General features: G+C 34.9%; 1 protein-coding gene across 7 annotated transcripts in view; it reads left to right on the forward strand.

Annotated features, from left to right (window-relative positions):
• LARS2 (leucyl-tRNA synthetase 2, mitochondrial) overlaps positions 1–25,823 on the forward strand; it is a 216,366-nt gene that overhangs the window by 162,377 nt on the left and 28,166 nt on the right. For 6 of the 7 annotated variants that reach the window (XM_060685937.2, XM_060685936.2, XM_060685940.2 and 3 more), the window contains 4 exons: positions 6,519–6,701; positions 8,170–8,339; positions 21,230–21,307; positions 23,999–24,110. In XM_060685937.2, the coding sequence (XP_060541920.1) occupies positions 6,519–6,701; positions 8,170–8,339; positions 21,230–21,307; positions 23,999–24,110 (543 nt within the window). Of the gene's footprint in view, positions 1–6,518; positions 6,702–8,169; positions 8,340–21,229; positions 21,308–23,998; positions 24,111–24,749; positions 25,130–25,823 lie in introns of those variants that run through there. The other variant, XM_060685939.2, reaches the window with a different exon arrangement.

Consider the following 25,823-nt stretch of genomic DNA (forward strand, 5'->3'; position numbering starts at 1 on the left):
GAAAAGAAAAAAAAAAGAGAGAGAGAGAAGAGAGTGATCCAGAAGAAGAAGAAGAAGAAGAATCAACTGTAAAGTATAATTAATTGTATTAAAAGCTGATAACAAATTAGTGATTAAGAACTATAGAAGGCATTAATATTAAATGTATTGTTTGTGAAATCTATATAATCCTATATACTATATACTATATACTATATATATAACTGTTAATTTAATTTCATATTTACTCTTAATATATAACTATATTTATCTTAGTGCTATATTTTATCTTGGTAGTTAAATATTATATCTTTTTGCATGTCTAGCTTTGAAAACTATATTAGACAGATTAATTGTTTTTAGGATTGAAATTAAGGTAATTGATTTGACAAATACTAATTAATAGTACTTAATAATTAATTTAAATAAGATAGTAAATAACTAAATATAAGGATAGTTAACTGATGAATTGCTGAAGTTTTAGACTTTTCCCTCGCTTCCCCCCCCCTTATATTCTACCCCTATGTTTAGAGAGTAATACAGACCAGATAGTTATTATGAATTGAAGATCTCTGTAAAATATCGAAAAAGGGAAAATAGAAATTATAGATAAATTTACATATAGATAGTGATAGTGTGACAAGGGAACTTATCCTAGTTGCTTATTTTCTTGGGATTACCGGGACTATTGAAAGCCACTAACCATACAAAAATCCCAAAAGAAATAGAATAACCTAAATAGAAATCAGTATATGAGATTCTGGGAGAAGATATTAAAAGAAATACAAATGGCAACTACAAGCTCAACAACAATCTCTAAGTTAAGCAAGAAAATACCATCAAGCCAGATGATACTCATGGCCTCCCCAGTACAACAAAAAACAGCTGAAACCACGGAAAAGGATAAAGCAGTTCCCACCCTTAGTATGCAAAACATTCATTCCATATTAACGACGATCCAGGAAGGAATGAATAAAATGCAAGAGACTATGGCCTATAACCATGAGGAGACAAGGAAAAACCACGAGGAACTAAGGATGGATGTGGGAGAGATAAAGGATAATATTAGGAACATGGACGAGAAGATAGGAAAGATACAACATAAAATGGAGGAAAATGAACAGAGGATTTGTAAGGTGGAGGAGAGAATAGAATATACAAATAAGAAAATGGAGAGGATGGAATATGACCAAGCAGCTACAAATAAGGATCTAGAGGACACGGTATCATATCTTGAGATGGAGAAGGCATCCTTCTACTTAAGGTTCCAGAATGTAGAAGAGCAAAAGGAGGAGGACTTAGGAGAAATCATGACTGAGATACTCTCTGAAGTGACCCAGAGGAACAAGGAAGAGATTCGAAGTGGAATAGACGAAATCTATAGAGTCCACACGAACTACGCCCGGAGAAATAAACTGCCAAAGGAAATACATATCAGATTTACAAAAAAATCCTTAAAAGAAGAGATCTATAGGAAGATGAGAGAGGATACAGCTATGTATAAGGGAAGAGAAATTTTAACCCTCAAACAGATACCAAAAAGGACGAGGGACCAAAGAAGGAACTACAACTTCCTAACGGCACAATTAAATAAATTTAAAATAAAGTTCCGCTGGCTAATACCGGAGGGTCTACTAATTTCCTGGGAAGACAAAAAATACAGAATTGATAACGTAGGAAAAGCACAGGACTTCTTTGATCAACACTTCGGGCTGGAGGAGGAGCAAGAGAGTAGAAAAGAAGAGGGTCCTAAGAGGCAAGAGGAACGGCGGACAGAGAAAGAAGGAAGAGACCAAGAAGAGGGGAGAAGATTGGAAAGAGAAAGAATGGAGAGAGAGGGAGCGAGGGAAAAGACGCAAATGATACTCAGAAACAACAAAAGACTGCAATCAACGGATAAATAAATAAAGAGAGATGGAAAAAGAGCTAAAACTCATTTCAATCAACATAAACGGACTTAATTCACCAGCAAAAAGAAAACACACATTTACAAAACTTCAAAAACTAGAAATGGATATTATAACACTCCAAGAGGTACATATTAAAAGACAGCATCAAAAATTATTGGATAATCAAAGATTAGGAAGACTATATGCAGCGCTTGGAGACCAAAAAAAGAGAGGAGTCGTAATATATGTGAAGAAATACCTAAAAACAAAACAAATATATGCAGACACAGAAGGACATTTCTTAATAATAGAAATACAAACAGAATCCAAAACAATACTATTAATATCTATATATGCACCCAACGCAAATCAAAATGATTTTTTCAAAAAGCTACACAATATAATTAAAGACCTGGAGTACGAAGCTATCTGTATGGTAGGAGACTTCAACGCAATCACGGACATAGAAAAAGATTACCGGAGTACCAAACAAAGTAAAACCAGAAAGAAAACTCTACCGGAACCCTTCAAGGATATGATCAATGAACTACACCTACATGACGTATGGAGAGAGGCAAACATGCAAACGAAACAATATACATATTATTCAAACCCACATCAGTCATGGTCCAGGATCGACATGGCCTGGATGACTTCAGACCTCAGAGAGGAGGTAAAAGATATCGAAATAGCAGTGAACACCTGGGCAGATCATAACCCCATTAGAATAATATGGAAGGGACATCGAAAGCAAAGGAGGTGGATGATGGACACGGGAATAATAAAGGATAAGGAATATATACAGATGATCGAGAAAGAGGTTAAAATGTTCCTACAAATAAACACTAAAGAACAGACATCACTTCAAAATCTTTGGGACACAATTAAAGCATATATAAGAGGTCTTACAATCGCGTATATGGCAAAAAAAAAATAAAGAGAAACAACAGTCAAGGAATAAGTTGTTAGAAGAACTCAGAACATATGAATTAGAATTGCAAAAGGACCCCCAAAACAAAACAATAAAAGCAAAATTAAACCTTACTAAACACAGAATCAATCTGACTACCCAGACAGAAATCGCACAGAAAATTAAATTAGCAAAGCAGAAACACTTTGAGCATGCAAACAAAACGGGGCGCTGGTTAGCGTATAAATTGAAAAAAGAAAAAGAAAGGAGAACAATATTTCAATTGCAAGACGAAACAGGACAAATATATCATACCAACCTAGACAAAAAACGTATAGTTAAAGATTTCTTTCAAAGTCTCTACAAGGGAGAAGAGATTCGGGAGGAAGACATTAAGGAATACCTATGTAAAACAAACATCACAAAATTAGAGAAGTCCCACAGAGAAGCATTAAATAGACCAATTACGATGTCCGAGCTGGTGGAAGCAAGGAAAAAGCAAAAAAACAACAAAGTTCCAGGCCCGGATGGTATACCAACGGAGTTTTATAAGAACTGTCAAAATGCAATGGATGAACTGTTACTCCTGGTTCTCAACGATGCATTATTAGAGGCAGAAATTCCCAAATCCTGGACTGAAACCATCATTACACTTATCCCTAAAGAAGACACAGACCCCACACAAATTAAAAATTATAGGCCGATTTCACTGCTTAATGTAGATTATAAACTCTTCATGTTGGTCATAACGCAAAGATTGAAAACAATTATTCATAAATACATACATACGGATCAGAACGGTTTTGTTCCAAGAAGACAGATCAAAAATAACATAAGAACAATTATTAATGTCCTGGAATATTACGAGAAAAGAAACGATAAACAAGCAGCCTTACTCTTCTTAGACGCACAAAAGGCCTTTGATAATTTAAACTGGAACTTCCTCATATCGCAATTAGAAATTATGGACTTTGGTGCTAAATTTTTACAAATGATTAGAAGAGTATATTCCCTCCAAACGGCCAAAATTATGATCAATGGAGATATGACTGAAAACTTAGATATACAAAAAGGAGTGAGACAAGGCTGCCCCTTATCCCCACTATTGTTCATAATCTCTTTGGAAATATTATTAAATGAAGTCAGGAAAGACCCCGAAATAAAAGGTTTGAGAACACGGAAAGAGGAGTACAAATTGCAAGCCTTTGCTGATGACGTGGTGTTTATAATGGAGCAACCGGAAACAACAGGAGCCAAACTTTTAGCGAGGATAGAGGAATATGGAAGAGTCGCAGGGCTTAAAATTAACAAACAAAAAACTAAAGTGTTAACAAAGAACTTGACAAAAGTACAAGAGATACAACTAGAAGACAAATTAGGAATACAAATTGTAAAGAGAATAAAGTATTTAGGAATCTGGCTTACTGCCAAAGCAATAACAATCAGAGAAGACAATTACAATAAATTAATGAAACAAATTAGAAAAGACCTGGAAACATGGAATAAATTACAACTGTCATTCCTAGGGAAAATTGCATCCATAAAAATGAATATACTCCCTAGATTACTTTACCTTTTTCAAGTAGCCCCAATCTGGCCAGGAAAGAATTTCTTTAAGGACCTTACTAAAATAACAACAAAATTTATTTGGAATGAGAAAAGGGCCAGAATTAAAATAAAATGTATGCAAGATACCCGGGAAAAAGGAGGCCTAGGCCTACCGGACTGGGAGCTATATTATAAAGCAGCGTCGCTAAACTGGATAAGGGACTGGATAGATCTTAAGAATAAAAGAATGTTATCACTAGAAGGCTTTGATCTACATCGCGGATGGCATGCCTTTCTCTGGGAGGGAAAGGATAAGCACCATGGGTATTTTCAGCAACATATCATTAGAGAAGCATTGTACAAATCATGGCAAGAGGTTAGGAAACATTACACCAAGATCCCACGATGGCTATCGACAATGGAAGCACAAATATATCCCAATGCTATGGACATAGCGAAAATGAGGACTTATAAAGAACTACTGAACAGTGAAGGAGAATTACAAACAAGACAAGAATTACAAAATCAGGGTATAGACATTGATTGGTGGCCATACATGCAAATAGAATCAAGATACAAAACTGATCGGGCACAATTCGGATTCCAAAATGAACCAAATGAATTGGATAAAATATTACAAAGTGCAGATGAGAAAATGATTACCAAAATTTATAAGTACCTATTACAATACAAATTGGAAGAGGAGGTTGTCAAAGAAAGCATGATAACATGGGCCAAAAACATAGGATATACTATTGAATTGGATAAATGGGAGAATTTGTGGAAGATAAATTATAAGATGACATTGTCCATACCCTACAAAGAAAACCTTTACAAAATGTTCTACCGATGGCACCTCCCACCGGCGCGTCTAGCCAAGATGTTCCCAAATACATCTCCGATGTGCTGGAAATGTAAATCACAGAAAGGGACATATTACCATCTCTGGTGGCTATGCCGAAGGGCAAAACAATACTGGCAACAAATTAAAACAATGATTGAAGAAATTACGAAACAAAAACTTGAAATGAGACCGGAAACCTTTTTATTGGGAATCATCACAGCAAATTATACCAAAGAAATAAAATATCTAATCATTCATATCCTCACAGCAGCACGTATACTCTTTGCCCAACATTGGAAATCTGAACAGTTACCTACAGAAGACAAAATAATAGCTAAAATTACAGAATGCGCAGAATTGGATAAGCTTACAAAAGAAATACAAGAGAAAGATGATACTGATTACTATTTAGTATGGCAAAGATGGTACGGCTGGCTGGAGGCAAAAATAGGAATACAAAGATAATTTATGACTGATCAATAGAAATGTATAGTAGTAAATAAGGAATCAATTATATATATATATATATAACCATGTAAACAGATGATTATAGACATTGACATAAATAGAAAAATGGAAAATACCCCACCGTTATAGTAACTTCTAAGAGTCAGTCATTGGACTGAATCGATGTTTGTTAGTTTTGTATGTCATTTTATGTATTTATGTTGGTTTTGTTTTTTCTTTTTATTATTAATAAAAATTTATAAAAAAAAAAAAAAAGAAATATTTTGCCATAGATATGCACAATAATATCTACCATTGTTGATCAAGGTGTTGCGGATAGTTAAATTGTGAAATTTGTGAGGTTTTTATATCTTGATAAAAGCGTAGCTCATTTGGGGCTGATATTCAAGGAATGAACCAGATGTGAATTGCTATAAGTAGGACATTAGATAACCATTACGTGGGGTAATATATTTTATATAAGAGCCACCCATCGCAGGAAAGGTGGACTATGATGATGATGTGCAAGAAACATTTTTTAAAATTATTATAATCTTCACATCTAAAAGAAACATTTTTTTTGCACATTATTGAATTTGAAGTAAGAAAAATTAATATCTCTGTATAATAGCTTGCAAGCATTATCTAATTTGCATATGTAAAAATTCCTAGAAGAGAATAAACAATCCAATTTTGGATTCAAAAGAGCTGCCTTCCAAACTTAACTCCTCCAGACACGAGGAGCATTCCTTTAAGCTCAGCCAGTATGACTACAACCTGCTTAACTGAAGATGACCTTGATTTTGAACATGGGTACAGCAAAGGATTTAAAGCAATCAACTCTTAATCTGAAATGTTTCTGAGGTTGTATCTTAACATTTTTCTTGATGTATATATTTAGGTCCTGAACCCATTCATGCAAAAACCAAAGAGAAATTGCAGGTAACGTGGGACAAAATGAGCAAATCCAAGTACAATGGAATTGAACCTGAAGATATAATTCAGAAGTACGGAATTGATACAGTCCGGCTATACATCCTGTTTACTGCCCCTCCAGAGCAGGACATTTTGTGGGAAGCAAAGAGTAAGAATCCTTCTCAAAACCCAAATTCTTCCACTATCAATTGGTATTTTTGTTGCAAAATTCCTTTTATACTTTCAAAATGCTGATAAAATTCCCAGATTAAATCTTTTTGCTGTTTTCATACTTTGTTAATTATAGTTGTATTTAGAAGTTGCCATAGGAAGACATTAATTTCTCTTTCTAGCAACCTTCTCTAACCTGTGGCCCAAACACACTTTTTGGGCCTTTTCCATTCCAAATATTTGCCAGCCACAAATGTTCTATATCAGCCTTCCCCAAGCTGGGAGCTTCCAGGTGTGCTATGAATTCAGTTGCCTTAATTCTCAGTCATCAAATATTCCAGCTCAGTTCAGCACACTGGAAAAAAGTAATTAGAGTGTATGTGACTTTATTTTGAAGATATTTTGAATGCTACTGAAAACAGAAGCAGATGTGTTTTTGAAAGAAGGATTTAATATTTATATAAATGTAATTCCCTGAAGTTGTGTGTTTTGGATTGCTGACAGGATGTATCAGTTTAGATTCTATGTACAACTCCTTCATTTATCTCCTTCGTATTGTCTATACAAAGCCATACAAGGGTCATAGATGAGTCAGTTAACTTTACAAGTTAACCCAATAATTCTCATGGAACTTGGGGAAGGAATTATTTGCTTGCTGACTGACTTCTTATCAACTCCTTCCCTCTGGGACTATTTTCCTCATGAGGCCATGGTGCCTTAATGACATTAGTCCCATCATTCCTTCCTCATTTTAGTTGAGCAATCTGAGGATGGCTCTGATCCCCACATAGGATATGTTGTTTTGTATTGCATAACAAATGTGTGTAAATAGGCATTGGCTGACAGATTTTTGCACTTTGCCATTAGTTAGAAAAGCAGAAGGATCCTCAATATTCACATAGTAGGAATGCTCCTAGTGGGTACAATTGTGAGAATTAGAGGGTTGAGGGAGAACCATTGTTTTCAGTGATTATGCAGAAATGTTTAAGAAGATCTATCAAGAAGCAACTCAAATATGAGGATCTGAACTGTTATAAGCTCATATTCTTTAATTCTACAGAAAATGAGGAATGCCTTATCTTCCTTCTGTAAGTAGCACTACTTGAATCTGTATTTTTCTTTCTGATTTCCAAACTAAGAGAGCACTTCATTGAGACATCTCTTTTTATCTAACTTTACAGTGGACAGCTCTGATAAAAGGTTCCTAGCATTAAACCATAAGAAAGAAAAAATCAGAATATTTAAAATACAATGAGTAGCTGCTATATCATAAAACAAGTTGAATATCATTTTATTCCAATTAAATAAGAATGTATCTAATTGTTTTAAAATTAAAAACTGGCACTAATGAGTGATTAGTAAAGAAGAGCAGAACTATTCATTATTATTTTTCTTTTTTCCTAGCTGAAATTGTTATCTTAACATGAGCTAATGAAAACTTTTGTCTCCTATCATTTTTCATTTAGCTGATGCAATCCCTGGAGTGTTACGATGGCAAACTCGCATCTGGCACCTAGCAACTAAATTTATAGAAGCCAGAAATTCTGGTCCTCTACCCCGTCCTCACTTACTTAACCAGAAAGATAAACTGAATGCCAAACATATCTGGACTCAGAAGAACTTCACTGTCTCTGAGGTTGGAAAGAGATTCTGCCTATTCCAAACCTGTTAGCGATGTTTAACTGATGGTTAACATCAAACTGCAACAGAGATGTAATCTTTTGTACTTGTTTAGGCAGCGTTTCTATAGTAAAACACCTTTCTAAACTTAGGGAAATTGGTGTGGTTCTATAATAGGTAACAAGCAGCGGTGGGTTGCTACTGGTTCACCTTGATTCAGGTGAATCGGTAGTGGCGGGTTTTGGAACCCACCCCTGGTAATAAGGATGTCACAGATGTAACAAGGCTAGATGTGATATAGCAGGAAGTGCTACCTTCTACAATCTGGCACACAGTTCATCTCTGTTTCCCTTCATCATGAAGAGTGGTAATCCAGAACATCTGAAGCACAGGTGAAATTCAGTCAGTTTTCACGGGTTTGCCCAAACCATTAGTAAATTGCTTAGGCAGTTCGGAGAACCGGTTAAAAATAAAGTGCAAGAGAGGTTATTTTCTCTCTCTCGCCCTTCAGTTAATAGCTCCACTTAACAGTTGCAGCTGGAATGCAGTCAATGCACTCTGAATTAAGTCAATAAACAACAAACTGACAAGATTAGGCAGGGAAACCCATCAATCACCCTCTTCCCTTCAGGAAGAAGAACAAGATTACAAACATTTTCATTATAAAGAGTATTAAATTACACTTCTGTGATCAGCTGATACTCCCTGGAGTTTCCCAAGATTTTTTATAGCTACTGCAGTGTTGGCTACTTCTTGTTTCCTCCTGGGGAAAAAAGATACAGGATGGGACAATGATGCAGCTTGATCATACAGGCCGTGAATTGAGCATGTGTGGTCCAGCCAGCTGTATTGCTTCTGCTGTGAAACACCCAATTTAGAACATAGAGAACATAAAACAATAGAGTTGGAAGGGTTTAATGGCTTTTGGCAGCACGCCCAGGCTTTCAATTAGCGTGAGCAGCTGCTCTTAGTTGTCCTCTCAGCTGCTGCGGTTGCTTTGGGGTTGACTTTTTTAAAAAAGGGGAATGGCTGTTTTAAGTTTTCTGCATTATTTTAGTGGTTCCTGGCACTGTCCTTTTGGGGTATACTTCCCTCCCTCTTTTTGAAAGCCTCTAGTGATGGAGCAGCCACAACTTCTGAAGGCAAGCTATTCCATTGGTTAATTGGACTCACCCTTAGGAAATTCCTCCTTAGTCCTAGGTTGCTTCTCTCTTTGGTTAGTTTCCATCCATTGTTTTTTCTTTTTAAACAAACAAACATTTAATACATCAGTCATTCCTTCCATGTGTCATCTCGATGTTGTCTCCGATCGTTCTTCTTTTTGTTATTTTTTCTGTCTTCATTCTCATCGAATCAATTACAACAATACATCACTAACAAAATATTCTGATTATGACATTTTTATACATAACTATTAATTTACTTATTTGTATCTCTTTTCTAACCAATAGTAAAATTGATTCCATATCTTAAAGTATTCTGAATCTTCTCTTTCTTTAATCATCAAAGTCAATCTATTCATTTCTGCACAATCTAATTTTTTTTAAATTACTTCTCCTTCCGAAGGTATTTTCTCTGCTTTCCAGTGTTGTGCATAAACAATCCTTGTAGCCATTATTACATGTATAATCAAATAAATATTTTCTTTGCTAATTTTTTCTGGCAGGATACCCAATAGGAACAGTTCTGGTTTTAAATCAATACGTTGTGTATCATTTCTTCCAACCATATCTTAATTGTATTCCAATAATTTTTTGCTTCTGGACATGTTCACCACATATGGTAATAAGAAGCTGGTAACTGGTGACATTTCCAACATTTAGCTGATTTATCTTTAAACATTTTTGCCAGTTTCTCAGGGGGCATATGCCATCTATAAAACATTTTATATTGATTTTTCTTATATGCAGTGGACATTGTTAATTTATAATTCCTTTCCCATAACTGTTGCCATTTATCTACATCTATTGAATGTCCAAAATTCTTTGCCCAGGCTATCATTATTTCCTTTACTTGCTCCTCCTCCAGTTCAATGCCTAGTAAAAAATTATAGATTTTATAGATTTTTTAAATTAATTTATCCATTTAACATTGCAACTAGAAAAAATGGGAGCTGGCGAGAAATTCCTTAATATGATTAAAACAATATACTCAGATCAAATTGCAAGAATATGGATAAATGGAGAGACAACAGACCAATTTAAAATATCCAAAGGAGTGAGACAAGGATGTCCCCTCTCTCCCATACTATATATACTAGCACTGGAGCCCCTATTGAACGAAATTAGGAATGATAATGAAATAAAAGGATTAAGAACAAAAAACCAGGAATATAAACTTCAAGCATTCGCGGATGACGTAGTATTTATATTAGAGCAACCGAAACAATCAGGACTGAATTTATTAAGGAAGCTAGAACAATATGGCGAAGTGGCAGGTTTGAAAATTAATAGACAAAAAACTAAATTACTAACCAAAAATTTGACAAAACCCCAGGAGGAGGAGCTGGAAGAGGCACTAGGAATACAAACAACAACTAAAATAAAATACTTAGGAATTTGGCTCACCAATAAAGTATCATCATTAAAAGAAGATAACTACATCAAATTGGTTAAACAGATACAGAAGGACTTAGAGGCATGGAGTAAATTAAAACTATCATTATTAGGCAAAATTGCATCAATTAAAATGACTATTCTACCAAAAATGTTATATTTATTTAGAACAATACCGATAAATCCGGGGAAAACATATTTTAAAGACCTCGACAAAATGATATCCAAATATATATGGCAGGGGAAGAGAGCCAGGATTAAACTGAAACACTTGCAAGATACCAAAGAAAGAGGCGGCCTGGGATTACCAGATTGGCAAACCTATTACATTGCAACAGCCCTAACCTGGATTAAGGATTGGATGACACTCAAAGATAAACGAATATTAGCTCTAGAAGGATTCGATCTGTTCAAAGGTTGGCACGCATTCCTATGGGAGGAAAAGCCCAGACAGCATGAACACTTTAGGAGACACTACATTAGAGGAGCACTGGCAAAAATTTGGATTGAAATAAGAAGGAAACATTACGATAAAATTCCAAGATGGATATCAACCATGGAAGCACAAATCTACCCGAATACAATGGATATGAATAAAATGAAGACCTACGACGAATTGCTGAATACAGAGGGAGATATAAAAACAACAGAGGAACTGAGACAACAGGGCACGGACATTGATTGGTGGACGTATTTACAGATAAAATCAAGATATAAAAGTGATATGAAAAAATTTGGAATCCAAAAAGAAAGAAATGAATTAGACAAAATTATAATGCAATCAGATGACAAATTAATAACTAAAATATACAATTATTTGCTTAAATACAAACTGGAAGAAGAAGTGGTGAAGGAAAATATGATTATTTGGGCTAAAAATTTTGGATATAATATTAATCTAGAAAAATGGGAAAAAATGTGGAAAGTCAATACTAAACTGACAATGTCCGTGCCCTACAAGGAAAATACATACAAGATGTTTTACAGATGGCATCTCCCCCCTGCACGGCTGGCAAAGATGTTCCCCAACACCAATCAAAATTGCTGGAAATGTAAAACACAGAAGGGGACTTACTACCACATGTGGTGGTCATGTCCAAAAGTTAAAAAATTTTGGAAAACAATTCAAAGCCAATTAGAAGAAATCACCACCCAAAAAGTACCCCTTAGACCGGAAACATACTTATTAGGAATACTCACAAAAGATTATAAAAAAGAGATACAATACTTAATTATACACATCCTAACCGCTGCCAGAATCGCTTTTGCACAGATGTGGAAATTGGAAAATACGCCAACACAAGAAAAAGTAATACAAAAAACAATGGAATGTGCGGAAATGGATAAACTGACCAAAGAAATTCAGGGAAAAGAAGACTCAGACTATTATCTAATTTGGCAAAAATGGTATAACTGGTTAGAAAAAAAGGACACGAATTAAGGAAATACCATCCAACTATATCCAAATACAGAAACAAAATGAAATACCGTTATATAAATATTGATATATGATGAAGTATAATATGTACAGATATATTGATATACAATTACCGAAGTATCTCCACCTCAAAGCTCAAGTCTCAGGACTTGATTTCATTGTATAGTTAGTTTATGTATAGTTTGTTTAAATGTTTGTGTTTGTCTGTGTATGTTGGACTATAATAAAAATTTAAAAAAAAATAAATAAATAAATAAATTAATTTATCCACTGTTCCCATGAGTATCCCATCCAACTATGTTTTTTCCTAAGTGAAAACCATGTAATTTAGCATCTTTTTCATATCTTGTTTGTATCTGCATGTACATATACCAATCCATCTCAATCCCCTGTTCTTCCCTTTCAAATCCCCCTTATCTGTTAGTAAGTCCTTATATCTAACAATATTTCCAACATTAAAAACATTTGGGTGTATCAAAGCTTCCATTGTTGATAACCATATGGGTATTTTCAGATAATATTTATCTTTGAACGTTTCCCATACCAATAGCAACGCATTCCTTATATAATATTTATAAAATTACGTATGTATCTTATTTCTACCATACCATAAAAATGTATGCCATTCCAATTGTAAATCATGACCTTCCAGTATTAATAGTCTTGTATTTCTTAATTCAACCCATTCCTTCATCCAAGTCAATGCCTGGTAATACAATTCCCAGTTCAGTAGCCCAAATCCTCCATGTAGTCTCATGTCCTGAAGCATTTTTATGCTTATTCTTGCTTTTTTCCCTTGCCATATAAATTTCCTTATTATTAAGCTGTTGAAAATAAATCTTTTCAATTTTTATCAGTACTGTCTGAAATATAAATAATAATCTTGGTAATATAGTCATCTTTATTATTGCAATCCTTCCCATTAGTGACAGTTGAAGGTTCTTCCACTTCTCCAAATCTTTCTCAATTTGTTGTTTTAATCTATAATACTTATCCTCTTTTATTGTTACACATCTTGAAGTTAGATATACTCCTAGGTATTTAACTTTCTTCACCACTTGTATATCTAGATTCTCTTCTATCTCTCTTTTGTGTTTTTCTGTAATATTTTTCAACAGAATTTTCTTTTTATCTTTATTTATTTTTAGACAGACACCTTTCCATAATTCTCTATTTGTTCTAGTAATTTGGGACCTGTTGTTTGTGGATCCTCTAAGATGAACACTAAGTCATCCACAAAAGCTTGCAATTTATACTCCTTTTTTTTTTTTTTAATTTTGATTTATATGCCGCCCTTCTCCGGAGACTCAGGGTGGCTTACAATGCGCTAAGCAACAGCCTTCATACTTTTGTATATTTATACAAAGTCAGCTTATTGCCCCCACAAACTGGGTCCTCAATTTACCTACCTTAGAAAGGATGGAAGGCTGAATCAACCTTGAGCCTGGCGGGATTCGATCTTACTTTAATTGCAGACAGCTGGTCTTAAATTACAGAGCTCTGTCTGTTGAGCTATCCAGGCTCCTTTTTTGATTTTCATCCCTTTTATCTCTTCATTTCGTCTAATATTTCTATTTAAAACTTCTAAGGTCAGAATAAACAGCAATGGTGATAGAGGACATTCTTGTCTAGTGCCATTCATAATACTAATATTTTCTGTCATTTCTCCATCATTAATTTAGCATATTGTCTATCATAAATCGTTTTTATGATGTTTATAAATCTATCCCCAATATCCATTCTCTGCAGTTGTTCTGTCATAAATTGCCAGTTCACATTGTCAAAAGCTTTTTGGGCATCTAGAAACATCATCGCCATTTGTTTTTCTGAATGTGTCTCATAATATTCCAAAGTATTCAAAATTATCCTCATATTGTCTCTAATTTGCCTTTTAGGTAAAAATCCATTTTGGTCGATATGAATAAATTCATCTAACTGGTTTTTTAATCTATTTGCCATTATTGACGCAAAAATCTTATAATCCACATTTAGCAACGAAATCAGTCTATAGTTTTTTATCAATTGTAGGTCTGTATCCTCTTTAAGTATAAGTGTTACATAAGCCTCCCTCCATGAGTCTGGCATTCTTGCCTTCATTACTAATTCATTAAATAGTTCCAACATTTCATTGCTCATCCCTTCTTGTAGTGTTTTATATAGTTCAGCTGGTAACCCATCTGGTCCTCGTGTTTTCCCATTATTTTGTCCTTTTATCAGTTCTGTTAATTCCATCTTTATTCTTTATTCTGTTATTCTGTCTTCTAACATTCCCTTATATTGTTCTGGTATTTTAGGTAAATCGGATTTTTCCAAATATTCTATTATCTCTTCCTCTGAGATCTTTTCTTGGGAATAAAGCTTTCCATAGTATTTTTGAATGACGATCTTCTTTTCTTCATTTCTATAGTGTAATTTCCCCTCTTCATCTTGTAAATATTTTATTATTTTCTTATCCTTCTCTTTTTTTAATTTATATGCTAACCATCTTCTTGGTTTGTTTGCATTTTCAAAAAAATTCTGTTTAGATGCTCTTAATTTGTTTGCTAATGCTTCCTGTTCATTTAAATTTATTTCATATTTTTTCAGTTCCATAAGCTTCTTAATTTTTTTATTTTGGATATCTTTTTGGAATTATTTCTCTAGGTTCTTATACTCCTCTTCCAATGTTATCTGTTTTTGCCTTTTCTTTTTATTCTTTCTTCCCAAATAAGTTATTGCCAAACCTCTAATATAGGCTTTCATCATATGTTCTGAAGTGATGTATCTTCTTTCTTATTTATTTTAAAGAAAAATTCTATTTCTTTTTCTATAAATTGCTGAAAGTCCTTTTCATTTAATATTGTTACATTCAAAGTCCATCTTGTCTTTATCTTCTTTCCTTTTCATATTATTGTCATTGGGCTATGGTCCGCCCAAATATTTGAACCAATATTTACTTCTTGTATATTAACTATAAGTTCTATAAGTTGATATCCATATCATGTCTATCCTTGACCACGATAAATGTCTATTTGAATAAAAAGTATATTGGTTTTCTTTCAGGTGTTTTTGTCTCCAAATATCTTGAATACTCAACTCTTCTATCATTGTAAAAAAAGATTTCGGCAATATTCTTCTGGATTTTTTATTTGTCTTCATGTCCAGATCCACATTTGTTACAACATTAAAATCACCCATTATACATACATATTCATAATCCAATTCTAAAAATTTTCTGTGTAATCTCTGATAAAATTCTTCTTGTTTTTCATTTGGTGCCTGTATTGCCATCAAAAGTATTCGTTTAAAGTTCATTTTTATTTCCACCATCAGAATCCTGCCCTCTTCATTCTCAAAAAGTAATTTAGGTTCTAATTTTTCTTTAATATACAACACCACTCCTCTTTTGCTTTGTTGTATCAATGATGTAAATAGTACTCCTAACTTTGGATATTGTAATAATTTTAAATGTTGTTTTCTAATATATACTTCTTGTAGGCATATAATGTCCATCTTCAAGCTATTTAATTTAGATAAAGTTCTGTTTCTTTTTATCGCCGCATTCAGTCCATTTACATTTAAAGATATTGCTTAAATTTCTTCTTCCATGTTTTACTTGTTACTAGATTTTGACTTCATCGCCCTTGTCTCTCTTTGTTCCTGTCGAGTCCTACCGGAGTTCTGAACGAACCACAAGCCAAGAGTTCCATTGGATCTTTAGAGCTCGCTCCTTCTTTTAGGGCTCTTTTTTCCTTTGCTTTTTCATCTTTATCTTTATCTTCATCTTTTTGCTTTGTCTCTCCTATTGCTCCCAAATCTTCTTCTAGTGGTCTACAAAATTGTTGATAAAATAGTTTTGCTTTTTCAATGGAGTCAAGTCTATGTCTTTGTTCTTGCCATGTCACCAAAATTCCTTCCGGTATTAACCATCTAAAATTCACTCTTTTGAATATTAGGAACTTCGTTAGAAACTGATATTCTCTCCTCGATTCTCTAACTCTTCCAGGTATTTGTCTTAATACCACAATTTCTTTATTTTTGTGTTTCAGTGCTGTATTTCTTGCTTGTAATATCTCTTGTTTTCACTGCCTTCTTCGATGTACTTCTCTCAGTAGTTTGTTCCTCATTGCATATCTTGTGTATACTCTGAAGGCATAATCAATCTCGTTTAAGATCTTTTCCTTGGATTGTTCCAAAATTTCTGATAATATCTCAGCAATCATCTCAGGTAAATTTTCTCCTTTTTCTTCCTCTGTATTTTGAAATCTTAAGTAAAACTCAGAACACTCCATCTCCAACAGGATAATTGACTTTTCAGTTGGTGCCAATTTTTCTTCTAATTTCTCAACTTTCTTTTCTGTCATTTCCACTTTTTCTTCTACTTTCTGGATCTTCTCTTCATTTTTCCCAATCATGGCTTTCATTTCTTTTATTTCCTGTTTTAAGTCATCATGAAGCGATTGTATAAAATTTCTTAATTCCATCATCTCTGAAGTTTTCTGTGTTTCTGTCGATGAGGGACTTGCTGTTGGGTGTGGATGTGATATAAATTTCTTCATATTTATAATCCAGGTGCCTAATCCTCCCCAATGGTTGGATTAGGGAAAAAAAAGAATAATAAAAATGAAAATGAAAAATAAAATACAAACATTAAGAAACAAAAATTCCAATCAACCACCTTCCTCAAAAATCAAATTTCCAAATACCCCAACAGAGAGAAAAAAAGAGGAAAAGAAATTCAACTGCCAAAAGTAAAAGATAAAAATACAAATCCAAACAACCAAAAAGGAAAAATTTTCTTCTGACTCTTCCAGTCTTAATCCGATTTCTTGTCAATCTAATTTTTTTTTAAAAAAAGACATAGAAAAAAGGTCCCTAAAAAAAACATAAATAAAAATAAAAGACACAAAACACAAAATGGCTGGTGCCTTTCATCCACCAGCAAAAATCAAAACACAGAACTTCAAAGGAATCATCAGTTGGTGAATAATAATAATAAAAGATTAAAAGCCAAAAGGAAAGTCCAAAATCAAGTCTTCTCTCTTGTACATCTGTTTTCTTTATCAGTCTACCAAAATGCCAAGGTCAACTATAGTCAGAGTTTCTTCCAAGTCAAAATCTTTTCCCTTCTGCCACTAGATGGCACTGCAGACTAGCTTTCAAGAACACAGCAAACTTTTTAAAGCAATCTTCAGTTTCATTTTATCTTTCAAGAACACAGTAAACTTTTAAAAAAAAAACAATCTTCAAAGTTTCATTTTTTCAGTTATCATCATTCCAACATTTTGATAGAATGGGATTCAATCATTAACTCATTTAGTCCCAATTTCTTATTTTTAAGAAGTTACTTTTCTTTTCTCAATCACAAAGAAAAATGTAAGAAAAAAGAAAAAGGCTTTTGTCTCTTCTCCGCCGTCAGGTTCCCAGATGTGGGAGCGAATACACATCCACTCTCACTCCTCACTCTCAGCCCGTCTATTCTTATTTAATTTCCAGTTGGATTCAAAGGGAAAAGTCTTTTGTAAAAATCAGAGTCTCTTTCACCTCAATGTCTCACGTTGCTTTCCTGTCATCCTCTTTCATTACTGCTGCCACAGCTTCCTAGCGACTTCTAAGGTTGCTTTCTCAGCAGTCTGGTTTGAGGAGCTTCTTCTGGTTCAGCCAGGGAGTTTGCAATCCCCCTATGCTGACCAGTCCGTGCTCCCCTTGTTTATCATCCCTTCAGGATGATTTAGGTCACTTAGGACCCCCGGACTGCAGAGATATTGACGGGTCTTCAAGAGATCTTAAAGAACCCGACTTGCCACTGCAACATTGGCCACGCCTCCTCCCATCCATTATTTCTTGTTGTGCCTTTTGGTGCTTTGGAAAATAGATTTAACTCCCTCATTTTTGTAGGAGCCCCTCAAATTTCTTGACAACAATTAATCAGTGGAACAACTTGCTTCCAGAAGTTGTAAATGCTCCAACACTGAAAGTTTTTAAGAAGAGATTGATAATCATTTGTCTGAAATGGTGTAGAGTTTCTTGCCTAAGCAGGGGGTTGGACTAGAAGACGCCAAGATCCTTTCCAACTCTCTTATTCTATTATGTTCTAGATACTGGAACAGTGCTATTTTATTGTGCTATTTTATTGTGAGTTGGACTAAGGAGAAATTTCCTAAGGGTGAGGACCAATCAAGTTGGCCATGGCAAGAAAAATATACTTATTTTCAAAGACACTATGTAAGAAATGCACTATTATTAATGTGGGAGAGAATTAGAGATAAATATTATTTGAAAATACCAACATGGTTATCAACAATGGAAGTGTTAATACACCCAATTATTAATATTAAAAATATTCTTAGATACAAGGATATATTAACAGATAAGGGGGAATTGAAAGGGAAACAAGAATTAGAAAAACAAGGGATTGCGATGGACTGGTATATTCATATGCAAATACAAACAAGATATGAAAAAGTTGTTAAACTATATGGTTTTTATTTAGAAATGTCAGATCTGGATAAGATACTCACAGGAACAGATGAAAAAATAATTTTAAAAATATATAATCACCTACTTAGTATTGTTGGAAGAAATATCCATCTGGGTTCACTTCCAAGTGGGGGAAAAGACACTGGAAACATGGAGACTGCTGGGAAAGATGGTTTAATGGTGGATAGGATCACATGGTTTGAGTTCCTGAACAGAAAAGGGGCTGAGATGCTGAGCGTGCCTTGGTTTTATGCCCTATCTGAGCTTTGAACTTCCTGGGGCACAGGAAGATTATCCTGATTGGTTGTCAGACTCCCAGGGGGTCTTAGCTAGCCTTGCTGGCTGATGTAATCTTCCCAGGTACCATGTGGTGAGTTTCTGTTGCTAGATGGGTCCTATTGTGTTGCAGATGATGGTCCATTGACAAAGGTGGGGGGAATAAGTGAGCTTGGCTGAGGCCTTAATGGCCCATTGACAAAGGTGGGGGGAGGCAGGAAGTTGCTTTGTCTTTAAAACATGTTTCTCCATTTCTCATCCAGGTAAATATATTCTGCCTTTTTAATATTTCCTAAAATATTTCATTCTTCTAGGAGAGGGGTGGGTGCTAACTTCCTACAGTATTAAATTAGAAGAAGAACAGGCAAAAGAAACAATGATAGCCTGGGCAAAAAAAATTGGATATTCCGTTGAGTTAGATAAATGGGAAAGGAATTATAAATTAACAATGTTCATAGCATATAAGGAGAATCAATACAAAATGTTTTATAGATGGCACATGCCACCTGAAAAATTGGCAAAAATGTTTAAAGATAAATCAGCTAAATGTTGGAAATACCATCAGACACCAGGATCGTATTATCATATGTGGTGGATGTGTCCAGAAGCGAGAAATTATTGGATTAAAATTAAAACATGGTTAGAAGAAATGATACAACAACATATGGATTTAAAACATGAACTGTTCCTATTGGGTATCTTACCAGGGAAATTTAGTAAAGAAAATACATATTTGATTATATATGTTATAACTGCAGCGAGGATAGTTTTTGTGCAAAGATGGAAAGCAGAGAAAATCCCTACAGAGGGAGAAGTAATTAAGAAAATATTGGATTGTGCAGAAATGAATAGATTGACTTTGATAATTAAAGAAAGAGAGGAATCGGAATATTTTAAGGTATGGGGATGATTTTGTCATTGGTTAGAGAGGAGATATATATAGGGTAATGTTGTAATGAAATGAGTGAAGAAGAAAGAAGAGAAAGAAGATAGATAAATGTATTAATAGAAAAATAAGAAATGTGGGAGAAATGTTATAATAAATGAAGATATGATAAATAGTGGAGGAGCAGGGAGAAGACACAAAAGATGCACTCAGATGATACACTAAATGATTGATTATGTATTGTATGTTTGCTTGTCTATAAAATAAAAAACTTCTATAAAGAAGTTGGCCATGCCCACTCAGTCATATGACCCATTTCCCACAGAAAACAGTGGGAGCCACAAAACCTGGGTAGGTGTGGCTGGGGGTGGGGTATCATGTGACTGGGTGGGAGTGACATTGAGTTGACCATGCTCAGCCACTCACATGACCACTCAACCATGCCCAGCCACTCACATGACCATTAAGCCACGCCCACAGAACCGATAGTAAAAAAGAAATAATTTCACCACTGAAGACCATTATCTTGAAGAAAACTAGAGAATGTTTTGTGAAAATCAGTTATTGCTTTGCAGTTGTTGCAGATAACAACAACAATGTTCTATTTCATACATATCATACATGTTTCTATTTCTTCCATAATGTTGTAGTACCCAAAAAAAGTCATGAAGAACAATTGTAATGATTTCTCAGATGGTACAAGATAGCAACCATCTTCGTCTTGTTCCAAAGCCAGGAATGTTACGTTGCCTTCATTTTATCTTTCTTTTAAACACTTAAAGCTAATTTAGGACTAATTTTTTTAGAAGGGAGAAGAAGTGTGAACATACATTCTACAAACTCCAATTAATTATGGAATATGTAGAATGCTGTGTGTGTTCATTCCAGTGATGGGTTGCTACCAGTTTGCCCTGGATTGGGGGAACCGGTAGCAACGGCAACAGGAGGCTCCACCCACCCATCTGGACGTCTCTCTGCATGTGCAGAAGTGCCGCATGCGCAAGTGTGCCCACGACTGAACCGGTAGCGGCCAAAATTGAAACCCACTACTGGTCCATCCCCCCCATAGTCCTTAGTCTATACGGAGAGTAACCAAAACTCAATTGGTTTAGTTATTTATGTTAAAATACTGCTTTTAAAATCAAAGAGGCATTGATTTTATATACTGCTATGTTAGTTTGGTAGTCTATAAAAAATGTCAAATGTTTTAAAAAATAGAGAATGAAATATTGGTGGAAAACTCCTGTTGTGATCTAAATTAATTGAAGAAAATGTTTGCTTTTGTGTTTTAGGTAACAGAATACTTCCTGGAGGATTATTTGTTTAATGGCATAATTTCTCGACTGATGGGCCTCAGTAACATATTGTTGGTGAGTATACTATGTAAGTTTGTTTATTTTACAAAATGTCTGTTTATTTCCTCAATGTACAATATGGATCCAATGTAATATAATGTATAGTATCAATACATATGACATAATGTTTAGTTGTGTGTATGTATGTGTGTGTGTATGTACTGTATTTATGTATGTGCGTATGTACATATACATACACATACAAAATAAAATATGAAATAGTCCTTTTGGAAATATGTAAAATGCAATTACAGTACAGTTGATAACCATTAGTGGTAAAATATAAGTATCAAGCAAATTTTTGCCCTGCAATATTGTCAATATAATTACTGTATTTATTTATTGACTGTAAATTGTGATGTATTTCTAATAGTGGAGTTTTGAAAGACAGTCAGATAACTGTTACTTTAAAAAAATTCTTTTGAATAAAATAAAACCTTCATTTCCTCTGAGAATATTTAATGGCTAAATCAGAATCTCTGGCATAGACTGAATATATTGAAACAATAGATTTAAACTACAGCTCTTGCTGCTAATATAATATCATTTTCTTTGCAGGTTATCTTTTTACACACTTAACTAGGGGAAGGTTGAATAAAACTTGAGAGCAGTAGAATACAACTTACTGTGACACAACAAATTTTAGTACTAACTTTCACACCTCCCCAGTGAGGAAGTATGAAAACTAAAATTAAAACCAGAAAGAACACTTCCTTTAAATTATTCACTCTTTCAGCAGTTGTAAACACAACATTGAAATCCTGTTGTGAATCAAGCTGATTGATAATAGATAGACATCAAATGGAGAGGATTATATGTGATATGATTCATGGCATATCAGCCTCACAATATAGCTGGGGAAAGGCTGGTGTGTATTTCAAGTACAACACTGGAGGAACTTTATGTTTTCTTAGCATTCTACAATTAGAATGTTTATTGCTACCCTAATTATTGTATGGAATTGAACTGCTCACTGATTAAAGTTTATTTTCTTGCTTGTAACATATGTAGCTTTGCCCATTCTAGCCATTTTGTGTGTATTTAGTATTATGTAAATTTGTCCACTGAGCGTTTGTTTGAACAGACAAATAAAATTATTCCCTTAAAGCAATGCTGTAACTAGTTAAAAACATCTTTTACCTGCTTTTGAATTGTTTGCCTGACCAGGTAATTTTTATGACTTCCATCATTTCTCACTTGATCTCAAAGAAGCAGAAAAATTTTTTTTTTCATTTCCTCCTTTCCACCCATATTGAATATGTGAATGTGAAATTATTCTGTTTTTACACACTGAGATGCCCATAAAGTGTTTTGGAAATAATGTAGTTATGGGAAAAGCTGCTTGTGAAGTTGGTGCTTTTATTATGTATATTCTTATGTATATTCCAAGGGTTCTTGGCAGTGTATAGAGTACTCCTCCCAACTTTCCTGAAAGACAGGTGGTATTGAGTTATAGAAACTGACCCATTAATATGGCCTTGTTTGACAGTTGGCTTTAATTTGTTACTTCCCATCCTTGGATCATCACTTTCACTAGGATTAGGGCAGGAGAAAGCCAGATTCAAATGTGCCATTGTTTATTAATTATTCCAATATTGGGAATGGAAGGAACTGTTTTTTCTTCACTTGTTTTAATTCCATGACTGTCTAGACCCGTGATGGCGAACCTATGGCACGTGTGCCACAGGTGGAATGTGTAGCCATATCAGTGGGTACGTGAGCTCAGTTCTGGTGTGCGCCGGCCAGCTTATTTTCGGCCCTTCTGGGCCTACCAGAGCAGGGAAACAGGGTGTTTCCTGCCTCCGGAGGGCCTGGGGGGGGGGTGGGGAAGGCCTGTTTTTCTTTCTCACCTGGCTCCAGTTCCTCTCTATGAGTCTAGGGAGGGTGAAAACAGCCTTCCCCACCCCCTCAGAGGCCCTCTGGAGGCCAGAAACGGCCCATTTCCCAATTTCCAGTTGGACAGGAAGTGACGTTTTTTGCTGTCCCAGCCTTCAGAGACTCCTAGAGAGGCTGGCTAGGCAATTGAAGTTTTGTGGACTTCAATTGCTAGAATTGCTCAGCCATAGGGAATTTGGGGAATTAAAAATCCTCACATCTTAAAGTTGCTAAAGTTGAAAAACATTGGTCTAAACCAGTGATGGCTAACCTTTTTGCCATCGCGTGCCAGGAGGGGGGGGGGGTTGTGTGCGCAGGTGTGGGGGCAGGGCACATAGAATTATGGGCGTGGGCACGTGCGCACGCAAACCTCCCCTGTCCCCTCCCTCCTGGCACGTGATGGCAAAAAGGTTAGCCATCACTGGTTTAGACCAATGTTTTTCAACTTTAGCAACTTTAAGATATGAGGATTTTTAATTCCCCGAATTCCCTATGGCTGAGCAATTCTAGCAGTTGAAGTCCACAAAACTTCAATTGCCTAGCCAGGTGTACACGTTTTGCCTAACATATCTTTTACAGTTGCTTATTTCTGGCTTGCTTTTTGAAACCTTATTGTTATAAATTGGTCTTCAGGAGCATTCTTTGAAATTTGCTAATACTGACATTTCTGTGAACTGGATTCTACAATGTTTTCATCATGTTATTATGAAAAAAAGTTATAATTTTTCATCTAATATCAAATGCTACAGTATACTATTACAAATTTGTTAATATTTTAATTTTATTCCCACAGTTAACAAAATCCATTTTCTTCATTCTTTCCTGTCATAGCAAGCCTCTGAACAGCTTATCATCCATAGTGCAGAATTTGAAGATGCTCTGGCAACTCTCTTTGTTATGCTTGCCCCATTGGCACCACACCTGACTTCAGAGATCTGGAAAGGTAACTTTATTTATGAATTTAGTTAGCTATTTGTTGAATTTATATGGCCATCTATCTCATATAATGATCCTAGGTGGCTCACAACAATCAGTAAAACAAGAATAAAGACAACAATCCTTCCCACTAGTATCAGACCACTCCCAGGAGTATTCTCCTGATTTGCTTAACTGGCAAAAAACCTGGAATTAAATTCTAAACACAGTGGTTGAATTAATTATATTCAGTTGGTTATATAAGTGAGTCTGAAATTGATCCCTGGAAGATATTTTGGTTTAGGAATCTCATTATGCTGATTAGCATACCTTTTAATTATCTCGGCTGGGGATGATGGTCATTATATTCAAGTATATCTAGACTATATCAGATTGGAGATGCTATTAAGAGATGGCTGTTAGAAACTTTATAATTCTGTGTATAAATGTGGAATGTTTAACGACCAGTTGATATACTGTATATTGCTGCTTAAAACATGGCAATGTTATCTGTTGATATTAACCTGGCAGGATACCTCAGAATGGTTCAGAAACACAGAACCATCACTAAAAGCCACAACAAAACAGCAAACTCATTTATGTTAATAAAGTTTTTCAATTTGGACTGTGGGCTTTCATTTAAATTTCTGATGGGTTTTTTTTTCAGCTTTTACATGGTATAAAACTTGATTCAGGCCAGGCTTTGGAAAAGAAGATATAGAAATAGTTTCTCCTATCAAGGTGAAAATTTTACTTGAAATCCTTGGGATTCTTTTTACTCAAGCATTAGAGGGGAACACCTCTATATAGGTTCTTCTTAACCTCATAATATCCTTAATGTCATAATTTTAGTTATTTAGCAATTTACAGAACAAGACCTGATTAGCTTCAATTCTGAACATCAACTGCTTGTTTCCAGGCTGTTTCTTGGTCTTTCAGTTCCTCTACCAGCAGATATATGAAGCTTAAACATATGCTGTTTGGAGGAGTCTGTCCACAGGTCTATTGTTTATGAGGCATAGATTGTGGTAAAAATGGTCACATGTACTTTTTTCATAAAGGAAGAATAGCTATTAACCAGTAACAAATCTGTAATTCTTTAATTTCCACATGGTTTATAATGCAGTTGAATAAAAACATAAACCAGTGCTTTTGGTTTATAAACAAGATAAAATGTACAAGACAAAATAAATTCCACTTATATTTCTTCTGCTCAATTATTTCTTTCTGACTTTTTGAAGAAAAAAACTAGCAATATTTTCCCTCTACTTTTCTACTGTCATGTAGTGCAAAGTGGTTTATGGCTTTGAACAGCCCTTGGAAGCAGTTAGAAAGAATTACAGCTCTGCATGAAGTTTTATCCAACTAATTTTTTTCCAGTTCAAATTGCTGATTATATTTAAAAATCAGTTTGGTTAGAGAAATCACAAACAGAAAGAACATGGCTTGATTCATCTTTATGTAGGGTCAATTACAGGGGTGGTTCTACTTTACCTTTACTACCGGTTCACATCGGGGCTGTGCGTGCACGCTTGCTTTGCTTGTCTGCGTGCTCTTCTACGCATGCACAGAAGCTTCTGCACATACGCAGAAGCATTCTGATGACATCGGGGTCAGTGGGCAGAGCCTCCCACCGGTTTTACTACCGGTTCTATAGAACCGGTGCAAACCGGGGGCAACCCACCACTGATCAGTTACCTAAAGCTGCAAAATATCATTAAAAAGAAGGTGAGATGCCTAT

This window comes from Pantherophis guttatus, chromosome 4, assembly GCF_059756535.1.
Source record: "Pantherophis guttatus breed Tessera chromosome 4, ASM5975653v1, whole genome shotgun sequence".
Lineage (NCBI taxonomy): Eukaryota > Metazoa > Chordata > Lepidosauria > Squamata > Colubridae > Pantherophis > Pantherophis guttatus.